The 21,666-nt window shown below is 37.3% G+C and overlaps 1 protein-coding gene across 4 annotated transcripts in view; it reads left to right on the forward strand.

Moving 5' to 3' along the window:
* TRAPPC8 (trafficking protein particle complex subunit 8) overlaps nucleotides 1-21,666 on the forward strand; it is a 57,904-nt gene that overhangs the window by 15,454 nt on the left and 20,784 nt on the right. For all 4 annotated transcript variants that reach the window (XM_030011870.2, XM_030011873.2, XM_030011872.2 and 1 more), the window contains 15 exons: nucleotides 311-398; nucleotides 1,878-2,125; nucleotides 3,705-3,820; nucleotides 5,138-5,288; nucleotides 6,626-6,726; nucleotides 8,248-8,353; nucleotides 9,882-10,013; nucleotides 12,137-12,361; nucleotides 13,439-13,547; nucleotides 14,279-14,473; nucleotides 14,661-14,791; nucleotides 15,879-15,953; nucleotides 16,726-16,852; nucleotides 17,908-18,065; nucleotides 18,876-19,318. In XM_030011870.2, the coding sequence (XP_029867730.1) occupies nucleotides 311-398; nucleotides 1,878-2,125; nucleotides 3,705-3,820; nucleotides 5,138-5,288; nucleotides 6,626-6,726; nucleotides 8,248-8,353; nucleotides 9,882-10,013; nucleotides 12,137-12,361; nucleotides 13,439-13,547; nucleotides 14,279-14,473; nucleotides 14,661-14,791; nucleotides 15,879-15,953; nucleotides 16,726-16,852; nucleotides 17,908-18,065; nucleotides 18,876-19,318 (2,405 nt within the window). The remainder of the gene's footprint in view (nucleotides 1-310; nucleotides 399-1,877; nucleotides 2,126-3,704; nucleotides 3,821-5,137; nucleotides 5,289-6,625; nucleotides 6,727-8,247; nucleotides 8,354-9,881; nucleotides 10,014-12,136; nucleotides 12,362-13,438; nucleotides 13,548-14,278; nucleotides 14,474-14,660; nucleotides 14,792-15,878; nucleotides 15,954-16,725; nucleotides 16,853-17,907; nucleotides 18,066-18,875; nucleotides 19,319-21,666) is intronic.

Here is a 21,666-nt window from a genome sequence, read left to right on the forward strand (position 1 = left end):
TCAAGAATTGCTTTAGGGAGCATATTTTCACTGCTGTAAGCGTTGGAGTTGCTTGCCTTAGTTGACAGTAAAGCTATTTGAGCAAGCCAGAAGATACTTGCTTCATTTGGTGAATATAACTTTCATCTTTACAATAGGACAAGTTCTTAAAGCATCACAAACTACTTAAGAAATTAATATATATGAACAAACATGCTTTCTTAATAATTCAGTTAACTGTTAGCAAAGTTAACAACTACTGTTGACTGACTTATGTGTGTGCTCTACTATTCTTAAAATTCTCACCTTTTTTTCCTTTTTTTTCTGGCAGGATTGCTATGAAGATTGTCCTTATACTGTCATTTCAAACAAGAATACTGATCACTTGATATCAGATGGCTTAGACAGTGAAATTAAAGGTATTTTTATAACTTCTATCAAAACATTGATGTGATGGCATTTATACAGCTGTCTCATGTCTTGGACAGTAATCACTTGAGTGGTCTGTTAGGGAATTCAAAGTACTAATTTTCTAAATGCTCAAAGATAATGTAACCTGGTGTCCGTGAAGCAAAATGCTGTGGTGCTGATCTACTGGATTGGTGGTAATTGGTAGATGTATCCTTAATGAGATGGCTATTGATATATTGGGCTCATCTTTTGTAAGATTAAGCATATTGTCTGCAAACTCTGACAATTAATAAAAGATAACAACATAGGATTAAATGGTTAATTTTTATGATAATAAAAATTCTGGTTAGTGTGCTCTAGCTTGGAAGCTGAGGGTTTTTTGTCATTGTTTTTGGTTTTAAATCTGGAAATGAGTAGTGACTTACTTTGTAGATTGGCTGGAAGAACTTGCCTCGCAATTGAGCTCACGGATGGCAGAAGACAGTAAATGAAATTGAGTGCAAATTAATGCATGGCCTTTTAAATTTTTTTTTTAAGCAGCTGTGTAGGATTCAGATGAGAAGCATCATCAGATAGGGAAGAAGTGGAGGTACCCCATGCTGTCTGGCCTGATTCAGCCCAGATCCTTCATACATGACTTGAAAGGCACGGGAAGACCTAGCGTATATAGGAGAGCCTGCAGTTGCCTGAAAAAGTGGCTTTCTAGGGCCCTACAGCCCGGATGTAGTCTGCAAGCTGCTGTTTGAACTTTACGTACCCAGCTTTATACTTCATGAGTAATTAATCCATTAAGGATTTGCTTTCACAGTTCAGCTTTGCTCAGTGCTAGTTAGGGCCAGATAAAGCAAGCTGATTTTCTTATATAAAAAGGAAATAATAAGAGAACTATGTAAGTCTTGGAGTGAAATGGTGTCTCCGTCTAGTTCAGAAAGCTAGATGCGATAGTGGTCAGCAGCCCTTCTCACTGAACTAAGAGGACTTCAGAGGATGTTTTTTTACATCGTGATTGCTGGGAAGGACATGGAAAATTAGTTTGTTTTTTTTCAACCTTAAAACATAAACAGAAAAGAGTGTATAGATCTAATGGAGCTGTTGTCGTAATTGCTGCGTTTCCATGTTTCATGAATATTTGACTTTGATTTTAATGTTTTCATACTTTTCCTTCGATGTTGCTGATACTAGTCAGTGTACATGGGGTTTCTTTGCACTGTAGTTGAGAACCAAAACCATACATATTTAGCCATGTTGTAGGTCCTGAGATTCCCTGAGCTTTCTGAAGAATTTCAGGAGTGATGTAACACTCGGGTAGTGCTCTCCTGCTGTCTGCTCTGCATTGATCTGTAGTGCAGAATAACTTGTGAATAGCTTTGCTTAACAGAGTTCTGATTAAGGAAAACTTTAAAGTAGCTTAATAAAAATGACACTTAAAACCCAAAATGTTTAAGTAACTTTATACTTATTGGGGTTTTTGTTTCAAATTTCATTAGATGGCCTGTCAAATAACTTTAAGACTCACCCCCTTCAACTGGATCATCCCAGCGGCAGTTTGGATAGCACTGATTACGTGAAGGCTACTGCATCATTGCAAGACTCAAAGAAATCAAATTCTGGAACGCCTCATGGTGCTTGTTTAACACTCACAGATCACGATCGAATTAGACAGTTCATACAGGAATTCACATTTAGGGGACTTTTGCCACATATAGAGAAGACAATTCGGCAACTTAATGATCAGGTCAGTTTACTCTTAAAAACACTTTGTGCCGTAATAAGAAAAAAACAGTTGGGGTATAAATCTAGTTATCCAAAAATCTGTTTTGAAATTATTACTTCCTTCTGCATCTTAATGATTTGATGATCTTATTGAAAACTGTAAGTAAATTTAAGAGAAATAGCTGAAGTTATCATTTTAGCTCAATTTGTCTTTTAAAAAAACAAAACCCAATTTGTATCAACAGAGCTTCAGTGCAAGGTGGCTTCTTGGTGAAAGCCTGTCTGAACTGTTATCAGCGATATCTGTCCTTGTTCCTAAAATCTTAATATTTTATGCTTCTGGACAATTCTGGCATGGGGAACAAAATGTACCTTTTGTGTTTCAACTTTAGAACGCACAGCTAGAGTTAAGAAATGTATTTTCATCAATAATTGTCTGCAAAAAAGCTGCATACTTCAGTTGCTACTTCTTGACAGGGGAGAAGTGCATGGACACCCTAAATCATGCAATTCTGTTTTGATCTCAGCACTTTTTGCAACTGAATATTCTTCTCTCAAACTAGGATTTTTTTGAAGTGTGATAGTTAATATCATGCCCATGTTAAGTCAAGGACATGTGTTAAAGTTATTTCCATCACAGTAAGGTCCTTTCTTTTATAAGTGTTTCACTTTTATATGGTCTTAAACAGCTGGAGAGATGGATTGACTTACATTAATACAATCAAATTACTGTATTTAGTATTAGACTTGGACGCAAGTATCAGTCTGTTATCTGAACTCTGTATTTTGATTGAATTGTCTATTCAGGTTATAGTTTTAAGTATGAGGGGTTTTGATACTAAGAATCATATCCTGTAAGGAGGACTCTCTCCCTGAATTGACTTGTGGGAGTTTGTATATGCTGACCATGTTTACGTTTGGAAAGTTTTATGAAGAAACAAAAAAAAGTGCATACATAAAGTGTAGCAAACAGGCTTACCATTAGGAATGTAGTACTACATTCCTAGTCACGGTAAGAAAAGCATGATGTTATGGTTTTTAAAACTAGCTTTAAAAAGAGATGTAGTTTGCCTTAGATCTTGGAAATGGTAATTCCCTGTGGAAGTTTCCTCGTTAGTGGAAATTATCTAAAAGAATAGAGTTGTGTAACCTTGCTTGCAGGTATGACTGGTACCCTTGACACTTGAAATCACTGTTCACAACATGGTAATGCTTTATGTGGGTGGTGATGGGGAGAATATTCTCTCTTGAAGTATGTACTTGGTCTAGATTTTAGATTGGACTAATACCAGAAATTAAGACATTATGTTGGATTTCAAACAGATACATCAAATGTTTCAGTTTTTAGGATTGAGATGTCTGCAGCTTACAGCAATAGTGAACCTCGGCTGTCTGAAATAGAATAAACAAATGAATTGCAACTTCTCAGTGTCAGTGATTCATTCTAAAGAAGTGTGCTTTTGGTTATTTTGTTGTTTTTATTTATTTCTGTTTTATGGGAAAAATAATCTAGTAAGCCTTAATGAAGCTTGGGTTTTTATATTGGTTTATATTAGTGTATCTCTTGCAATGTAGTGCTCTAATTTAGTGTCTTTTTGCAGTTAATATCCAGGAAAGGCTTGAGTCGATCACTGTTTTCCGCTACTAAAAAATGGTTTAGCGGCAGCAAGGTTCCAGAGAAAAGTATTAATGAACTGAAGAATACCTCTGGTTTGCTGTAAGTAATTTCAGTCTTATGTTTAGATCTAAACTGAAAATGTACCTTTTTTGGGGGGGGAGGGAGGTGAAGGGAAAGCCTGTGTTTGATGGTGTTCTGCAAAGTGAACTACATCAGCAATATTGTAAAAGACGTTAATTGGAAAAATCATGAAAAGTGCTATGCCTAAACATGTACAATAAAGGAGTAGCAGAACTTAAAGAAAAAAGGGTTAAAAGAAAGTGTTTACAGAGCCATCTTCCTGCTATACTTACAGTGAAGCTTTCTAAGTTACAAAGAATGTACATTTTTAAGAGTAATAGTAATAAAAAGAAGTTATGGTCTACCATAAGGGATTTTTTTAAATTAGTACAAGCTATTTCTTTTCTTTTTTTAAGCCAAACCCCATGTATAGGTGTTTTTTTATGTAACTATGTAGTATACTGCTTTTATAAGTGAGAGCTAAATTAAGGGGAATTTCATACCTTTTGCACCTGTATCTTACACTAAAACCAGCTTTTAAATTTTACCAGAATATTCATTCTGCATGCTTTGTAATTTCCCTCTATGAATGAGGATGTATAATCATGAAAAGCACTCTCTTCAACCGTCTTATCTTAAGCACAGAGTTCTTGGACATTACCTAACCAAAGTTAATGTCCCTGACATTACATACCGCTTTAAATTCGTGGGTTGTGTGTCTTTGGATTAATAATCAAAATGTTGTTAATTTTGGCTTTCTGCATTGAACTTGTAAGCATGGTTTGCTTCCTACAAAGTTTGACTAACAAATGTTTGTGAAAATGTATTTGATCTTCACTGAGGTGATTCATATATATTTGATTAACTGGAAGTTAGACTGATGCTTGCAGAGAAGAGGAATTTGCCCAGTGTTTTGGCATAAGGCATAGTTTTTTTAGTGGGATTTTTCTTTCAGGAGAAATGGAGAGAAGTAACTACAGCTAGGTGAACAGTCAAAGTCTTTATTTTTTTCATTCTCATACAGCTCTGTTTAGCTCTAACAGTTAATCTTACTGAGCAGTTTGTGATAGCTGCATACTTTTTTCAGTATTTCTTGGCTAAGAGGAATGCTTGCTTTGAATGTTAGTGGAACAGTGAATCTTGTTAATCAGAAAGTAGGGTGCGAAACCAAGTTATGTGCGGCAGAAAGGAAGCAGCTTCGCTCTTCCTAGCTGTTTTTTGGGTAAGGCTGAAGCAATGCAGTTTTTATTCCTACTTTGTGAATAAAAATTAAGATGAGAAGGGACAACTTTATAGAGCATGTCTTGCTCTATTTATTAAAATTATGACTTTGAATTTAAATATTTGTATTTATAGGTATCCACCAGAAGCACCAGAGCTTCAAATCCGGAAAATGGCAGACTTGTGCTTTTTGGTGCAACACTATGAACTTGCATATAGCTGTTACCATACAGCAAAGAAAGACTTCTTAAATGATCAGGCAATGCTTTATGCAGCTGGAGCACTGGTTGGTACTTCACATAACATAAATATTTTGTGAACTTTCCTAATAATCTCTAATATTTGTCTGAAGGTAACAATGTGATCTCTTCCCTCCACCTCCAAATTTATAAGGGTCTTGCCAAATTTGCTGCATATCTTTAGCAAATCCTAAAGTGTTCTCGCATCTGTTGGCTGCTGTTTTATGAAGGGAATAAAGGTGTGAATAAAAATTGAAGAGTTAATTCTTAAAATGTGAAATAAGGAAAGGACAATACCTAGAATGCAACCTCCAGCAAAATGGATCTTTAAACTTTTGGTCTGATAACTCAAAGAGGTGTGAAATAATTTTATAGTTTCTCTTCTAGACTTTAGCAAAATACTTATTTGACAGGAGGTCAAGACTATGTCACTATAGATATGGTATTGTACCACTTTTTTTTTTTAAGACTGTTGAGGGATATAGTTTGAGTATGTCACTGCTGAATTTCACTGTAAACACATACTCATTCATTAATTTCTCTTGAGATTGAAGGTATATGTGACTAAAATAATTTTCAAGATAAATGGGAACACTGGGGAAAAACAAGAAGTTTGTTTTAACAATTTTTAGAAGCTATGTTTTGTAGACTTTAGTCTGGTTAACTTGATAAAATTTGAAACTGTGGAGCTGTGGAAGAGTTCTTGTACACTGTCCCATCTTGATGTAAAACATTTACATAAATGTTTATTTTTGCAGTACAGTTTTGCAGACAGTGGCTCTGCATTTGGATAACTGGAAAAGTTACCTTAGTTTCTTAATGAACGGTTTGTGGAGCTCTTAATTATGAATTTTTGCAACCTACAAGTCTTAGCCTTTACTTACTGCAGAAAAACTTTGCTATCCTATCTTCACCCCATAAGGAAAGAAGTAAAATTTCAGAGTGCGTGTTTACTAGAGTTTCCTTAGAAGCTGAGAATGTAACTTCATTTAAGCAAAACTTAGAAAACAGTCCTCATCTTAAAATAGATGGTAGTGCTGCTTTATCAGAAAGACTGTTCCTGCAATAGGAAATTATCTCTTGGACTTGTAAAGCAGTACTGAATCAATGTTTCTGTATATTGTCAGGGGTACCATCAACTGAAAACACTTCTGTGAGTGTGTATAATTCTCTTGCTGTTGTCTGGTTAATTACAAGCAGAGCCATAAATAGGCTATTGTATTAAACCTTTTATCAGTCACAGTGTGTTGGGTATGCTTTTATATGCCAGTAACTGATTAGATGAAGATCTTGAACTAGTAGCTGTTGAAACGTGTTTCTCAGCATTTTGAGCTTTATAATTTGTTGAAAATACTACAGTGTCAGTAGTCAATTTCTCTTGTAGGAAATGGCAGCAGTATCAGCTTTTCTTCAGCCTGGAGCTCCTAGACCATATCCTGCTCATTATATGGAAACAGCAATTCAGACCTATCGAGATATCTGCAAGTATGTTGTTTACTTCGGTACTGATCCAATGAAAGTTGAAAGACCTAGTGGCTTAACTTTCTTCCCCTGCACAGTGATAGTGGCAGCTGACTAAAAGATCACAGAATGATGGTAACTCTTTAGAGTAAGGTATGTTAATTAATCTAGGATAACATGGAAGGGGATCTGTGCCGTTCTTAACAGAGTGCTTATTAAACTTGTGTATTGGATTTACCTGGTAAGATTTTGGTAGTGGGGTGGCTGCAGGTCGTCTTCTGTGAGAAGACAGCAGGAGCTGCCTGTGTTGGACAGAGCCAGTTTTCGCCCAGCTCCAAAATGGATGTGCTGCTGTCCAAAATTGAGCCTGTCAGCAATGCTGGTGGTGCCTCTCTGATAACATACTTAAAGGGTAAAAATCACTGCGCAGTAGCTGTGAGAGTGAGAAAATGAGAGAAACAGCCCTGCAGACACCAAGGTCAATGAGGGAGGAGAGCAAGGAGGTGCTTCCCTGCAGCCTGTGGAGACGACCATGGTGAAGCAGGTTGTCCCCCTGCAGTCCATGGAGGGCCACAGTGGAGCAGGGATCCACACTGTAGCCTGTGGAGGTCCCAGTGCCAGAGCAGGTGGATGTGCCCTGAGGGAAGCTGCAGTCTGTGGAAAGTCTATGCCAGAGCAGGTTCCTGGCAGGAGCTGTAACCCGTGGGGAGCCCACACTGGGAACAGTCTGTTCCTGAAGGACTGTACCCCATGGAAGGCACCCATACTGGAGCAATTCTTGATGAACTGTATCTGTGGGAGAGACCCCATGCCAGAGCAGGGGAAGAGCATGAGGAGGAAGGAGCAGCAGAGATGAAATGTTATGAACTGACTGCAAATCCTTTTCCCTGTCCATTTGCCCTGCTTGCGGGGGGGAGGATGTAGAAGAGTTGGGAATGAAGCTGAGCCTGGAAAGAAGCAGGAGTCAAGGGAAGGTGTTTTAGTTTTGCTTTTATATATTACTAGCCTGTTCTGTTATTAATTGGCAATAAATTAGTTTAATCTTCTCCAAACTAAGTCTGTTTTGCCCGTGACTAATTGGTGAGTGATCTCCCTGTCTTTATCTCAGCATGTGAGCTTTTAAATCTAACTTTCTCCCACTGTCTTGCTGAGGAGGGGGTGTGATAGAGCAGCTTGGTGGGCACCTGGTACCCACCAAGGTCAACCCAGCATAACTGTTTCTGGCTGTTGGACTTCTTGTTTATCAGATCATTTAGGTGGATCATTTTAGTTGGTATTTCTATAAATACAATACTGTCTTCAAAAATGCTTTCTAGCTTTGACTTTTGAGAAGCTGCTGTTATAGTAGGATAGGACACTTAATGTGTCAATCTGTATGTGGTTGTCTTGCAGGGGAATGAACTTTCATGTATTTTACTTTACAAAGGATAAGCAACAGAACATCAGTCTGATGTGATATGGAGAAAATGTCTCAGATTTGAGGTGAAAAGTTTGCTATGGTTTATTTGATAAATATTTATTAATATACTTATGTTTTTGCTTTAGGAACATGGTTCTGGCTGAACGCTGTGTGCTGCTTAGTGCTGAAATCTTAAAAAGTCAAAGCAAATATTCAGAGGCAGCTGCTCTTCTGATTCGTTTAACCAGTGAGGTAAAACACTTAGATTTTCCCACTCTTGCCCTCCCCCCATTTGTTTACTTACCCAAGCACTTCTAGGTTACATTCTAATTCTTGTCCGATGATATTTTCTAGACAAAGGTAGCAAATCAGCCAGTATAAAGCATGAAGTGAAAAAAACTCTGTTCTAGTCAAGTGACTTGCTTGATTTCTTTAAATGTGCATTTGTTATCTTTGGCTTTATAACTAATTTTTGACTTAAGACTTCTGCTTAGCTCTTGTATGGCATAATTTCAGTTTAAGATCTCATGGGTTAAAAGTATTAGCATGGTTTGCCAGAGCCATAATGGATACTATCCTGCATATGATCAGAAGTTCTCTTAAGTAACTAAGGCATTACTGTAGCTCAGCTGTTATGAATCATTAGAATCTTACTGTAAGTGAAACCTAGTCTGAACACTTCTGTAATATTAATTGGTGGAAATTAGGCATGGAATTAGCTTCTAACAGCCCAGAAAGTGTCTTGCTTGAAAAGTGAAACAAATGTAATACCAGTAATAGTATAGAATCTTCTATGTAGCTTGGAGGAAAGTCTAACTGGCAGTTAGTTCTGGCTTTGTGGCCAGCTGCACCAAATGTGATGCTTCTGAGACTTTTCCTGGGACAGATTAAGCATGGAATAAATTTGCTTAGTTCTGTAAGTTTCGTTCTCAAGTGTCTTTGTAGCTTCATTCTTGCCCTTTCAACTTAAGCTTGCTACCAAAATTTATGTGAGCAGTATAAATTATTTAAACAAGAAATGTAAATACTACTGGCTCTGCACAATCATTTTACGACTTACAATTATATGTAGTATGCTTGTGGTGCCTTTTGGCAGTTACAAGGAAAATCTTCATAGGATACTGTATAAGTGTCTCAGAGTATATTTGTAGTCCAGACACATACTTCGACATCACTGATAGCATGGAGTTCAACTGTGGTAAAATCAAGTAGATTCTGTTCTGATTGGTTAAAGTAATATAGTTGTGTTTTGGCATGAGAAGAGCAGGGAGTAATAATAAGAAATTGTACATTATTGAGAAATCGTTCTTGTTCTTGTGATAGAAATTCACTAAGTTCCACTGCTCCCTCTATTTTTCCTTCATCCTGTTAAAGCTTTTTGTTTGTTTCTAGCCTTAATATTTGCAGGGGGAGGGAGGGGAAAAGGTAGCAGAGTACTTCAGAGGTTATAGTAAGTGTTAGAAACTGTAGCCTGAGTAACTGAAAAAGCAGAAAATATTTCTTCTGTCACTCATACTGTGAAACAGGTTGATACATAAATCTCTTCACTGGAAAAAAACACCAGCGTGTTTGGTATTGAACACTACATGTAACGAAGTGAAAAATACTTGTAGTCTTATTTTCTTTTGTATGCACACATATATATATTATGTTTGTATATAAAAATCTTCAGCTTCACAGCACTGTTACAGCCTACTGTCCCTCAGCATTAAAACAAGGCCACTGTTATCTTTGTTTGTTTTCAACTTTGAGGCTAATTCTTCTTTTTACTTTTAAACAGGATTCAGATCTTCGCAGTGCACTTCTGTTGGAGCAGGCAGCCCATTGCTTTATAAACATGAAAAGTCCCATGGTTAGAAAGTTTGCATTTCATATGATATTGGCTGGCCATAGGTTTAGTAAAGCAGGCCAGGTAAGTATTACCTTTCTGCATGGAAAATATGTTTGGTATTTGATACTTACTCTGAAAAACATGTTAAATGTGTCATTAGTCTGGAAAAAGATGCTTGGCTTCTGACACTTTTGTGTTAGTCAGAAGTATTGAGCTCTGTGATCTTCTGACCATGACTTCTGCATTGATCAGCTTAGTCTTTTACTTCTGTATTTGAAGTAATGCTGAAGATGACTGACTTGAAACTTAAGTGATTTGTGTTTTTAATTTCTGGGTCTCGATTTTATGGACTGTGAAATACAAGGCTTTTTATTTGGGTAAAGGAGTATTTTTATCTCAAGTGAGTTGCAGGAGTTAGGGGTTTGTTAAACTCTAAATTTATTAGAGTAATAGCAAAATTTAGATATCTGTTTTTCCTGGTGACTTAATCAAATGCTTTTTAGTGGAGGTGCAGGGTATGAACAGTTACTACAAGACAAACTAAAGTATCTCTTTATGGCTGCTTAGACTTAAGTAGCAATTAAACCAATACAAATCAGATTGTTTTTACTACCAGTCACATTCCTGTGCAGGTAGCTCTAACTGTGGTAAATAAACTCAAAGTTTGTTTGACACAACTTGTGTGCTTTATTTCTGCCTCAGTTGTGGGATAGACTCTAAATATAGATTGTGCTTGATTCTTGCTGAGGTTAGCCATCTGAGTTCAGTTATGGGGCTGTCCTTGAATACAGTCAATTTAAGTTTACTGATAAGCTGCAAACCTGTGATACAAATTTATTTCTATTGCAAATCAATAATACAGGAGAACCCTGGCATCAGAATTCTATTTGAAACAAAACCCTGTGGTCTTGGGAGGGGTTGTTCTCCTACCCCACCCAATCTTGTTTTTATCATCCTGGTAAGGACCAAGAAAGTATTGTTGTATTCTTGACTTCTGTTATTAAAATCACAGATGTGAGGAATAGTAGGAGTATTTCCCCCCCTCTCCTTGGTTTTCTTCATGCAGTAGCTTCCCTGTCTATTGTTATGACAATACACTACTGACAGGGAGCTATTGATCAGAGGTTTTTTATTTATTCTTTATTTCTCATTCCTTTGCCTGGAAAAGTGCATGCATTTTATAAAGCTTTGACTTCTGTCTTCATGTAACAACTCTCTCGTCATCTGTGTCTAATTCTTACATGGATTCTGGTTTCCAAGGAATGCTTTTTCAGTGTTACAGTAAATGTAGGTGTGTGGGTTTTTTTTTTTTTTTCCCCACATCCTTTGAGGCATCAAAATATTAAATGCTACTGAAGAGAAGTCAGCCAGGCTGCTCAGCTGCATACTGTAATACGTATTTTAAAGTCCCAGTAGTATCTGCTGATGTTAAGGACTTATTACTTGTACTCTGTCATCACCATACCAATTTGAACATATCTTAGATTTTTCCCATTACTGCTGTAAATAAGGGAATGCTGTTCCATTTTTTTAGAAGCTGAGACTTGTCTGTACAGTGAATGCCTATGCAGATGTTCAGTACCTAGACTTGGGATTGAATGCCCAGGTCCTGATGTATCCACAGGAAAGGAACTGTGGAGCTGATTGGGAGCAGGGCATCTGTCTCCCAGAGGCTGATGTGATTGGTAATTTTGTCTTGTATGTACTGTAGGGCTGTTTTGTTGGTTTGCTTGGCACGGATTTTGTCCCAAGTGTGTCTACTGAACACCAATTGACTGGAAGTGTCACACTGAAAGTTCAGTTACAGAATTGAAATGAAATGTGTTGAATCTAGCCTATATCCTAAGGCTTGGCAGTAGAACTTTAGCAGTCAGTCCTAAAGCAACACAGAACGCTTTTAAAAGTAGTATTCTCTTGTTACTTGCTTTTTTTAACTTACTGCCTGTTACACTAGTCTTTGAAAACATGCACTTAATCTGCAGGCTAGGCTCTGTACTGTAGGAACCAACACTTCTGTGCTTACATTAATGTTGATCAGATGCTATGAGGTGTAGTTCTGCAAACATTCCACTTAGCATAGTGGGGGTGGTGGTAGAAACTTCAGTAACTTTTCTGACTTACTGTTCAATCTTCCTAATATTACAATTACAACGAGTGGTTAATGGGATTATTTGAGAAGTTAACTTGGTGGTTTTTTCTTGCAGAAAAAACATGCCTTACGTTGTTACTGCCAAGCCATGCAGATTTACAAAGGGAAAGGCTGGTCTCTTGCAGAAGACCACATTAACTTCACTATTGGTCGCCAGTCCTTTACGCTTCGTCAGCTTGACAATGCTGTGTCTGCCTTCAGGCATATTTTGATCAATGATAGTAAACAACCTCCAGCTCAGCAAGGAGCTTTTTTAAGAGAATATCTTTATGTTTATAAGGTAAATGACTTTTCATTTTCTTTATTCCTTGAATAATAAGTAATTTTATTACCAGTAATTTTCTATTAAGTCATTAAATGATTTTCTGTCATATCTGCTTTGTTCCAGGATTGGTTTTTTGTGTAGTTGATGCATTCATTTTTTACTTTAGGCTTCAAAAAAACAAATATGCTGTATCTCATATATGTATTAAGAGTACTTCCAGTGATGGGTATTAGTGTGACTCTGTGTGTGTGTTTTTTATTACAGAAGATGAACTCTTCCTTTTGAAGGTCATGGCTGAATTGCAGCTTGTGATAGCTCAGTTCTTTTAGAGGAGGTGGACCTGTTTTGTTTTGATCAATTTATAGCAATTTTTGAGGCTTTTGATAATAAACATTTAGTAAAGAGTAGGTAGTGCTGTCATCTTTTCTGGTACTATAAAGTACTCCCCATCCATGTTGTAGTGAATATTATTCTTTAATATGGGTTTTTATAGATCAAGTGACTCTGAGTTGGCTATAAGTTAGTGAGTGATCCTGGGTTGTAGTATACCATTTACATTCTGGGATGTTTAGTGCTGATATTGCCACACAACTTGCAGCTGTGTAGTTAGTTGCTGTCTTTTAAAGCTTGTAAACAGAATTGCTGTGGTGTTTGCTAAGTTATGGTAGAACTTACCTGAGACTGCACAGCTCAGCTGTGGTGAGAGTCTTGTGTAATGGTGGTGGTGTAGTGAATGTGGTTTATCAAATTGTGAGTTAGAGAGTCAAGCTTTGCATCAAATAAAGCTTGTTAACAGCCATGCAGCCACAATAGTGATTAGAGTGCTGGATTAAAATCATTATTCTTTTTCCATAAAGATTTAATGAACTTTAAAATCTTAGTGAAGAAAAAATACTACTTCACACTGTCAAAGCAGAAGAAACTATCAAAACAGTTAATTGAAATTATTCGTTTCATCTTAAAAATACTACCTGTTCAAACATTGAGTGCTTATAACTTGGCTTCCTTATCATTCAGTCATTGGTAATGTACAGCATGGACATTCTGTATTTGCATAATGGTATGACACTCTGTTTTCCTTCTTTGCTTCAGAACGTAACCCAGCTATCACCTGATGGTCCCTTACCACAGCTTCCTTTACCATACATTAACAGCTCAGCAACCCGTGTTTTCTTTGGGCATGATCGAAGACCAGCAGAAGGTTAGAAAATTTTATGTAAACAGATTGAAGTCCCTTATTTATGGAACCAAAATATATGCAAGAATTTGTCATTTAAAAAAAATCTTTCATTATGTAAAACTAATGTGACAAGGTAACTTATTTAAGAAGACTTCAAAAGAAAAGCTTAAGCTTAGTATCTACTCACTTGATGTTTTCAGACTTCTTGCATAAATATGAAAGCTGCGTATGCGGATGTGCTGACTTCCACTATTTTTCATAGCTGGAAAACTTCAATGCAAGTTTGTAATGAACTTAATGAAAGGGATAATTAATGCTTTAGCAAATGCTAGACACTAGTACCAATGCTAGAAATTAGCTTTACAGTTAACTTTTCCTCTTGGATGAAATGTTTGTAACACTGTGATTTGTGAATGTAAAGTAAGCTGAGTGGACCAGGGCTGTACTGTGAAGCTGTAGTCTGTCATAAAGTAAAAATAATCTGTAAGCTGAGTATACCATGTAGCATGCTAAAATCTTAAAATTCCACAATTTGCAAATAGAAGTATACTCAAATTATCCTCAGCATTGTCTTCCATGTGTGTATTTCCAAATGTCTTGCAATTCACTGACTTAAATCAATTGTAACATAAAAATGACAGTGTCTGAGAACTTAAAATATTTTAACAACTTACCTAATTGCCAGTGCAGCCCTCTGTTGCAACTGTTGCATGCCACTGTTCTATCTTCTAAGATTGTCTTACTCATGCTAGGTGAAAAGCAGGCAGCTACACATGTAAGTCTGGATCAGGAATATGACTCGGAATCATCACAACAGTGGAAGGAACTTGAGGAGCAGGTTGTTTCTGTGATAAATAAAGGAATAATACCTTCAAACTTTCAACCAACACAGTTCTGTTTAAATCGCTACTCAGATAACTCCAGATTTCCACTTGCTGTGATAGAAGGTAAAGTTAAGATTTATACATTTCAGAAATAAAGTGAGTTAGATAAATTTGTACAATATTTCCTGTGTTACTGTAGATTTAAACGAATGTTCTTGTGCAAGTTGTTAGCACAAGAATTCTTTAAGTGAACCTTCAGATTGTGGTTGGGATAGCCTGTTGTCATTATTTTCTTGCATTTTTTTAATAGAACCAGTAACTGTAGAAGTGTCCTTCCGAAACCCTCTGAAAGTTCCACTTCTTTTGACTGACCTTTCATTGCTGTGGAAGTTTCAACCTAAAGACTTCAATGCAAAGCATGATGGAGAAACAAAAGAGCTGGTAAGGAAAACATCATCCTTTTTCAAACCAAACCAAACAGTTACAGTTATGGAGTATATATTAAGTCTTCAAAATTCTGTGGCATGAAAACAGCTGGTTTAAATGTAAATTTAAAAAAAAGGCCAAAAAAAAAGTAGCTACAGAATTTCTTTATGCATTGTTTAAATTCTCTTAGATCCATAGGGCACAAAGCAGCCAAGTTAACAAATGTACTGTAGTGAGTATTGTACAGCTTAATGCAAAGCAGAATACTTCCAACATTTCATTGTATGTGTAGTATGTCTATTTTGAGTAACGCTAGCCTTGACCAGCAGAAATGACTTGCAGTGTCAATAGTTACATTATCAAATACCTTTTTCTTACTTGAGCTTGGAATGTCACTACATCTTGAGTACGTAGTGAAATGTATGTTCTGAAAAACTGTGCTGATATGACATAGGCACATCTTTGTATCTCGATTAGAAGAATGAAAATTTATTGTATTAAAAATTAACATTTTGAATACTTTAGATGAACTACTTACTACAGTTTAATTTAACACATCAACTGATACTGCCAAAACTTCCCTCTGAAGGACTGTTCTCATTCATATTTTTAAGGTTTTAACATGTTCTGATACTGAATATTACAGTAAATTCCTTACTTTGGTTTCCTGGCCAAAAGCATTTGGAACATAGTGATCTCTAAAGGTGCTGTAAGTGTTTGCCAGAGTTATAAACATGGCTTCATATAAATAAGTTTCAAGGATTACCATACGCATTCCCTTCTGTTCTGGTCTGAACTGCTACTTTAATGATATGGTAAATACTTCTGTGAGTATCAGTGAAATTGATTGGGAGTGGTTCCAATTTATAGTGTTAAATCTTAAATTTCTCTCTTAAGTAAATGTTTACTGAGCTCTCTAGCTGCTTTAATTCAGAAAGTCTGAGAAGCTGGGCATAGAGCACCTGCTGGTCCTAACTGTCTGCAGTTTGAAATTTGTGTGCTTTTTTTCTTGAATACTTTAGGAAAGGTGGGGGAGGTAATATTTATGGCACTTTTTCTGCCTAGGAGTAATAGTATCTGAAAAGCTGTTTCTTCTTCTCAGGGAGCATGCGATGATGATATGATAGGAGCTGAAGCAATAGCAGAATTTTTAATTAATAGTGAGGAGACAAAAGTGGTAAGTATTATAGTTTGTTTTAAAAATAGTCTTTACAGTGTTGAACTTTAGGTTGGAGTTCAGACTTGTTATGATCTAAACTTAGTGCTAAACTTACAGAAGACATTACTCATATGAAGTGCTGGAACTTCTGAATCTCATTAATGTGTGTAAATATCTGAAGGGAGGATGTGACAGGACAAGAGGCAGTGAGCACAAACTGAAACATAGGAGGCTCCATCTGAACATCAGGAAACAGTTGCATGTGGTGTTTTGGTGTGGTGGTGTTTTTTTGGGGGGGGGGGGTTGTTTTGGTTTGGGTTTTTTTGGGTTGTTTTTTTTTTTTTTTTTTACTGCTATGGTGACTGAGCACAGGCTGCCCAGAGAGATTGTGGAGTCTCCATCCTTGGAGATAGTAAAAGCTATTTGGACATGGTCCTAGGCAGCTGGCTCTAGATGGCCCTACTTGAGCAGGCAAGTTGGACAAATGACCTCCAGAGGTCCTTTCCAACTTCAACTGTTCTGTGATTCTTCCTGTGTTAAAGTTCATTTTTGTTACAATTTAGGATTCTTTCCTAATGTAATGAGCATCTCAGCTGTGGACTGGCTTGATAAATTCTGTGTATATGAAATTAAATCCAGTAAATGACTTGTAATTATTGTGTGCAGTTACATCTGACACAACTATAAAGTAAACTTAGCTGTGAGTATCTTTAGCAATTGGACATTTAAATGTAATAATACATTTTTTTTCTAGTAGCAACAACAACAAAAATTTAACGTATTTCCACAGGCAAGACTAAAGCTCTTTCCCCATCAAACAGGGGAGCTACATATTCTGGGAGTCGTTTATAATCTTGGCACTGTTCAGGGTGCTGTCACATTAGATGGGATAGATCCTTCTATTGGATTACAGACAGGTAAGTGTATTATTCCCCTAAGTTGTGTGTCTCTGGAAGGGGGGAGACATGGCTTCTAGTGTTTAATGTTTGATTATCATGATGCAAGGCCTTCCCTCAGGTAAGGATGCAGAAATAAGGGAAACCACTGGCACAGGAAAAAAAAAAATGAATTGGCACCTGTAGGAAGGAATCCCATGATAAAGGAAGTAACCTCTGCCAAACCCATACTTTTCCTTTTAAATATGTGGAAATTCTGAAACCATTAAACAAAAAATTTAAATAATCCATCTATGCCATGTTGAATCTATAACAACTTTCACTGACTCTTTTGCCATTCATTTTTCTTCTGGGTCTTTTCTCTTGTTAGTTTTCAACTTTTGTCTAAATGTTGCACTGAATTTCTTTGCATAGATTCCCAAATTTAAATTTGGCTGATATAATTTTTTTTTAGCATCTTGACTTTATTTTGGTTCGCTTTCCTTTGTATTAACATATAAATGGCTTATTAATTGCATGTTACTTGATCTGTTTTGTTGAGTCATTCATCTGAAACTGTCTCTCACAGGGAAAACTTAGTTGTTGGAGGAAATGGGGATTAAAGCACATGTTTAAAAGAGTTGTAAAAGAAATAATGAAGCTTGTTTAGCTATCTACAAACTGGAAACCTTTGGAATAAAAAACATTTGGAGGGGGTGGCCTGTTTTTGAAGGAAACAAAAATGTTTTGGGTGACTTTTCCAGCTTTGCAGAAATGGGGAGACGAAATAAATACATCACCCTCATGCTCCATGCACCACCCCCCTCCCTGTAGTCAAACTGTTAAAGGGCAGAGTAAGTCCACAACAATGGATAACTGGCTGTCTGAACTCACAATAGCAATGTGTAATGTGTGACAGTAAGCTTTGAATAAGTTCTTTGTCAGTGATGCTGCTTGATCAATGAACACTGCGTGTGCCCAATAATGGAAAAATCAAAATGATTTTTGAGATTGGATAGGGAGCTTTGGATCACTTCTCAGAAAAAAGTTAGGAATTACTTAAAAAAGAAAATCATACTTCTTAAAAATCATTTCAGGAAAGTTTGTCTCCAATGGATTATCTGTACGAGGACGACAAGATTTAGAAATCCAAGGGCCTCGACTTAATAACACAAAAGAGGAAAAAACATCTATTAAATACGGACCTGATCGACGATTAGATCCCATTATTACAGAAGAAATGCCTTTGTTGGAGGTATGTGGCTACTTTCTATTGGCAGTTTTGAGCAAATAGCTGAATCCAGAGCTTATAAATGTAATTCTAACAATGAAGTCATAGACTTTGTTAATGCCTAAATCTTTCCAGTTAATTTCTGATCTGTCGTTGCCAAACTTCTGTGGTTTTTTTCAAGTGAAACGTGAAGGCTCCAAATTGATATCCTTCTGAAATTGTTATGAAATTATTATGAATTTTAGTTGGCAACAGCTTTGTAGACAGATTTCGAAGTGAAGGGGAACAGGCAAAGAAGCTTTTTTCTGTTTGCTTGCCATTCATCTAGAATAGTTCAAGTTGGTTAACTAAAACACAGTGATTTTCCTTAGTAGGGTTATTAAAATGGTTAATGACAACACTCTATAGAATAGAATATTTCAGTTGAAAGGGATCTACAGTGATCATCTAGTCCAACTACCTGACCAATTCAGGGTGACCAAAAGTTAAAGCATGTTATTAAGGGCATTGTCCAAATGCCTCTTAAACACTGACAGGCTTGGGGCATTGACCACCTCTTTAGGAAGCCTGTTCCAGTGTTTGGCCACTCTCTTGGTAAAGAAGTGTTTCCTAATGTCCAGTCTAAACCTCCTCTGGTGCGGCTTTGAACCATTCCCACCCATGTGTCCTGTCACTGGCTACCAGGGAGAAGAGATCAGCGCCTCCCTCTCCACCCCTCATCAGGAAGCTGTAGAGAGCAATATAGTTTTAAATATGTTGGTGGTTGTTTTCATGTGCATTTGTAACTTGGCTAAATGTTCAGGTCTTTCTTTTCTCCTGTTCTGTCCCATACAGGTGTTCTTCATAAACTTTCCTACAGGGCTTCTTTGTGGAGAAATCAGAAAAGCATATGTAGAATTTGTGAACGTAAGCAAGTGTCCTCTTACTGCACTGAAGGTTGTGTCCAAGCATCCAGAATTTTTTACTTTTGGTGGAAATACTGCTGTTCTGACACCACTAAGTCCTTCAGCTTCTGAAAACTGTAGTGCTTACAAGACTGTTGTGACAGATCCTACCTCTGTGCGTACAGCACTGCTATCTTCAGCTTCTTCTGTAGACTTTGGGGTTGGCACAGGAGGTCAGCCTGAAGTAATACATGTCCCACTTCCTGATGCTGTTCTTCTTCCTGGGGCTTCAGTGCAGCTCCCAATGTGGTTACGGGGACCGGATGAAGAAGGTGTTCATGAAATTAACTTTTTGTTTTACTATGAAAGTATTAAAAGACACTCAAAAATGTGGTAAGTTTTTATCTACCTTTTTCTGTCATGCTTATTAGACGCATTATAAACATTGTAAGCATCAATGTGAATCTTACTGAATTTCTCTCAATTGCTGTGATGTAGAAGTGTCCTGTTATCTGCTATTCTAAGCAATAATTTTTTTCTACTATAAGATCTAATTTCCATATGAAACTATATAGCCTATACTGCTTCCATCAAAGTGGCAATTATCAAAATAATTTGATGGAAGGAGGGTTGATGGTATCCTCTTAATACAAACTCTGTATTTAGTTTCTCTGGAAGCACATCTTTCTGAGGCATAGGGGGAAAAATTACTTCATTTGTTTCTGCATGTTATAGAACGAAGTCTTGTCTACTTCGAAAAAAAGGTTTTGTTCTTAATTAAAATTCGGTTAGTAATTGTGTTATGGTGAAAGTTATTCTCTTTGGAGGGGTTAAATACCAGGTTTGACTTCCATGCTGTTTTATAGTTTCTTTTTGGACCATCTTGAGACAGTGGACAGTCAAGTTTGACACCACAAGCTAAGAAATAGTGGTTTCTTTAAACTTTACTTGAAAGGTAGCAAGTTAACTTTGTATGTCACTCATTCCCAAGTCCCACCCATGTCTGAGGCTGAGAAGGCTCAGGAGAACTTTTTTGAGACCTGTTCTGCAAAGATTCTGGGGTGAATAGGCCTTTGTTCACAAAGTGAAGAGATCAGCCTTCAGGAAGCCTTAGTGTACTTATCTAGCGAACAGCCACAATCAGAAATGAAGAGTGTCTCTTTACCCACCTCTTTTACTGTTCTGCAAATATTGTTATTACATTGCTACTTTATAGCTGTTAGAGCTCATAGCTAGAGCTGAGAAAAAGTTGCAACAGGCTTTATCTAGTTTAAGTTTTTAGCCCACTAAGAGTACTGACCACAGACTTAATAAATGTTACTATTTAATTTTCTGGGAGAGAAATTTATTATGGAGCTGGGTGTGCTGGATTTGTTTGTCTGGAGGATGTGTCTGTGCCCACCTTGAGAAGCAGTGCAGACTAGGAGGAGTGGATCTGTAATCAGGGCTGGGGACCTGGTGTTGTGGTTTAACCCCAGCCGGCAACTAAGCACCACACAGCTGCTCACTCACTCCCCCTGCAGTGGGATGGTGGAGAGAATTGGAAGGGTAAAAGTGAGAAAACCCACTTCTGAGTGCGTTGAGATAAGGACAGTTTAATAGGTAAAGCAAAAGCTGCGCACGCAAGCAAAGCAAAACAGGGAATTCATTCACTACTTCCCATCTGCAGGCATCTCCAGGAAAGCAGGGCTCCATCATGCATAATGGTTACTTGGGAAGACAAATGCCATCACTCTGAATGTCCCCCCCCTTCCTCCTTCTTCCCCCAGCTTTATATGCTGAGCATGACGTCCTATGGTCTGGAATACCCCTTTGGTCAGTTGGGGTCAGCTGTCCCAGCTGTGTCGCCTCCCAAGCCCTTGTGCCCACCCAGCCTCCTCGCTGGTGGGGTGGGGTGAGAAGCAGAGAAGGCCTTGATGCTGTGTAGGCACTGCTCAGCAGTAACAAAAACATCCCTGAATTATCAACACTGTTTTCAGAACAAATCCAAAATGTAGCCCCTTACCAGCTACTGTGAAGAACTGTTGCAGCCAAAACCAGCACAGCTTCTCTCTATACTGTACATATTCAGGATGATGGTGGGGAGCAGGGCTACTTCAGATGAGCTCTAGTCACATGGACTGAATGTCTGCTTGTGGCTGGAGCTTGTTTTCCTGGCTAGTTCTGAGAAAGAAACCAAGTTCATGTGCTGTGAGACTGCTCCGCAACGTAAACAAAAGGCAGAGTAACTTGAAGGTGGTCAAGAGAGCAGATCAGCAGTAGATTCTTGAAATCAAATTAAGCCATGCAAATGCACCCTTTGTTTAGATTTTTTTGTAGCTTCTGAAACGCCAAAGTTAACTTTTCATTTGGCTTTAAGCTAGTCTGTAGGTGTAGTGAATTTGTCCCCCTACAATGTAGTTATTTTTTTTCTTCCTCTTTTTTTTTCTTAAGAACAGAATTTATTTCTTGTGAGTTTGTAGTATTCAGAAACTGAGGTGTTTCAGAGCTGCAAAGTCAATGTTTGACGAATATATTTGTTCCCTACTGTACTGAAGTTTCCAGGGGAACTGTAGCGATGTGATCTTGTTTAACAGTACTCTTTGTAGACTGAGTATAGCTTTTAAATTTTAAAAAATTATTTAATTTGTGCCAATTGAAAGCTATATAGACATCTGTATATCTGTCTGAAGATTAAGTGCAAAACTGTTAAGTTTATTCTGTAGATTTTGACATTATGTGAAGTAGAGTTTAGGAAACAG

Source organism: Aquila chrysaetos, chromosome 4, assembly GCF_900496995.4.
Source record: "Aquila chrysaetos chrysaetos chromosome 4, bAquChr1.4, whole genome shotgun sequence".
Classification (NCBI taxonomy): Eukaryota; Metazoa; Chordata; class Aves; order Accipitriformes; family Accipitridae; genus Aquila; species Aquila chrysaetos.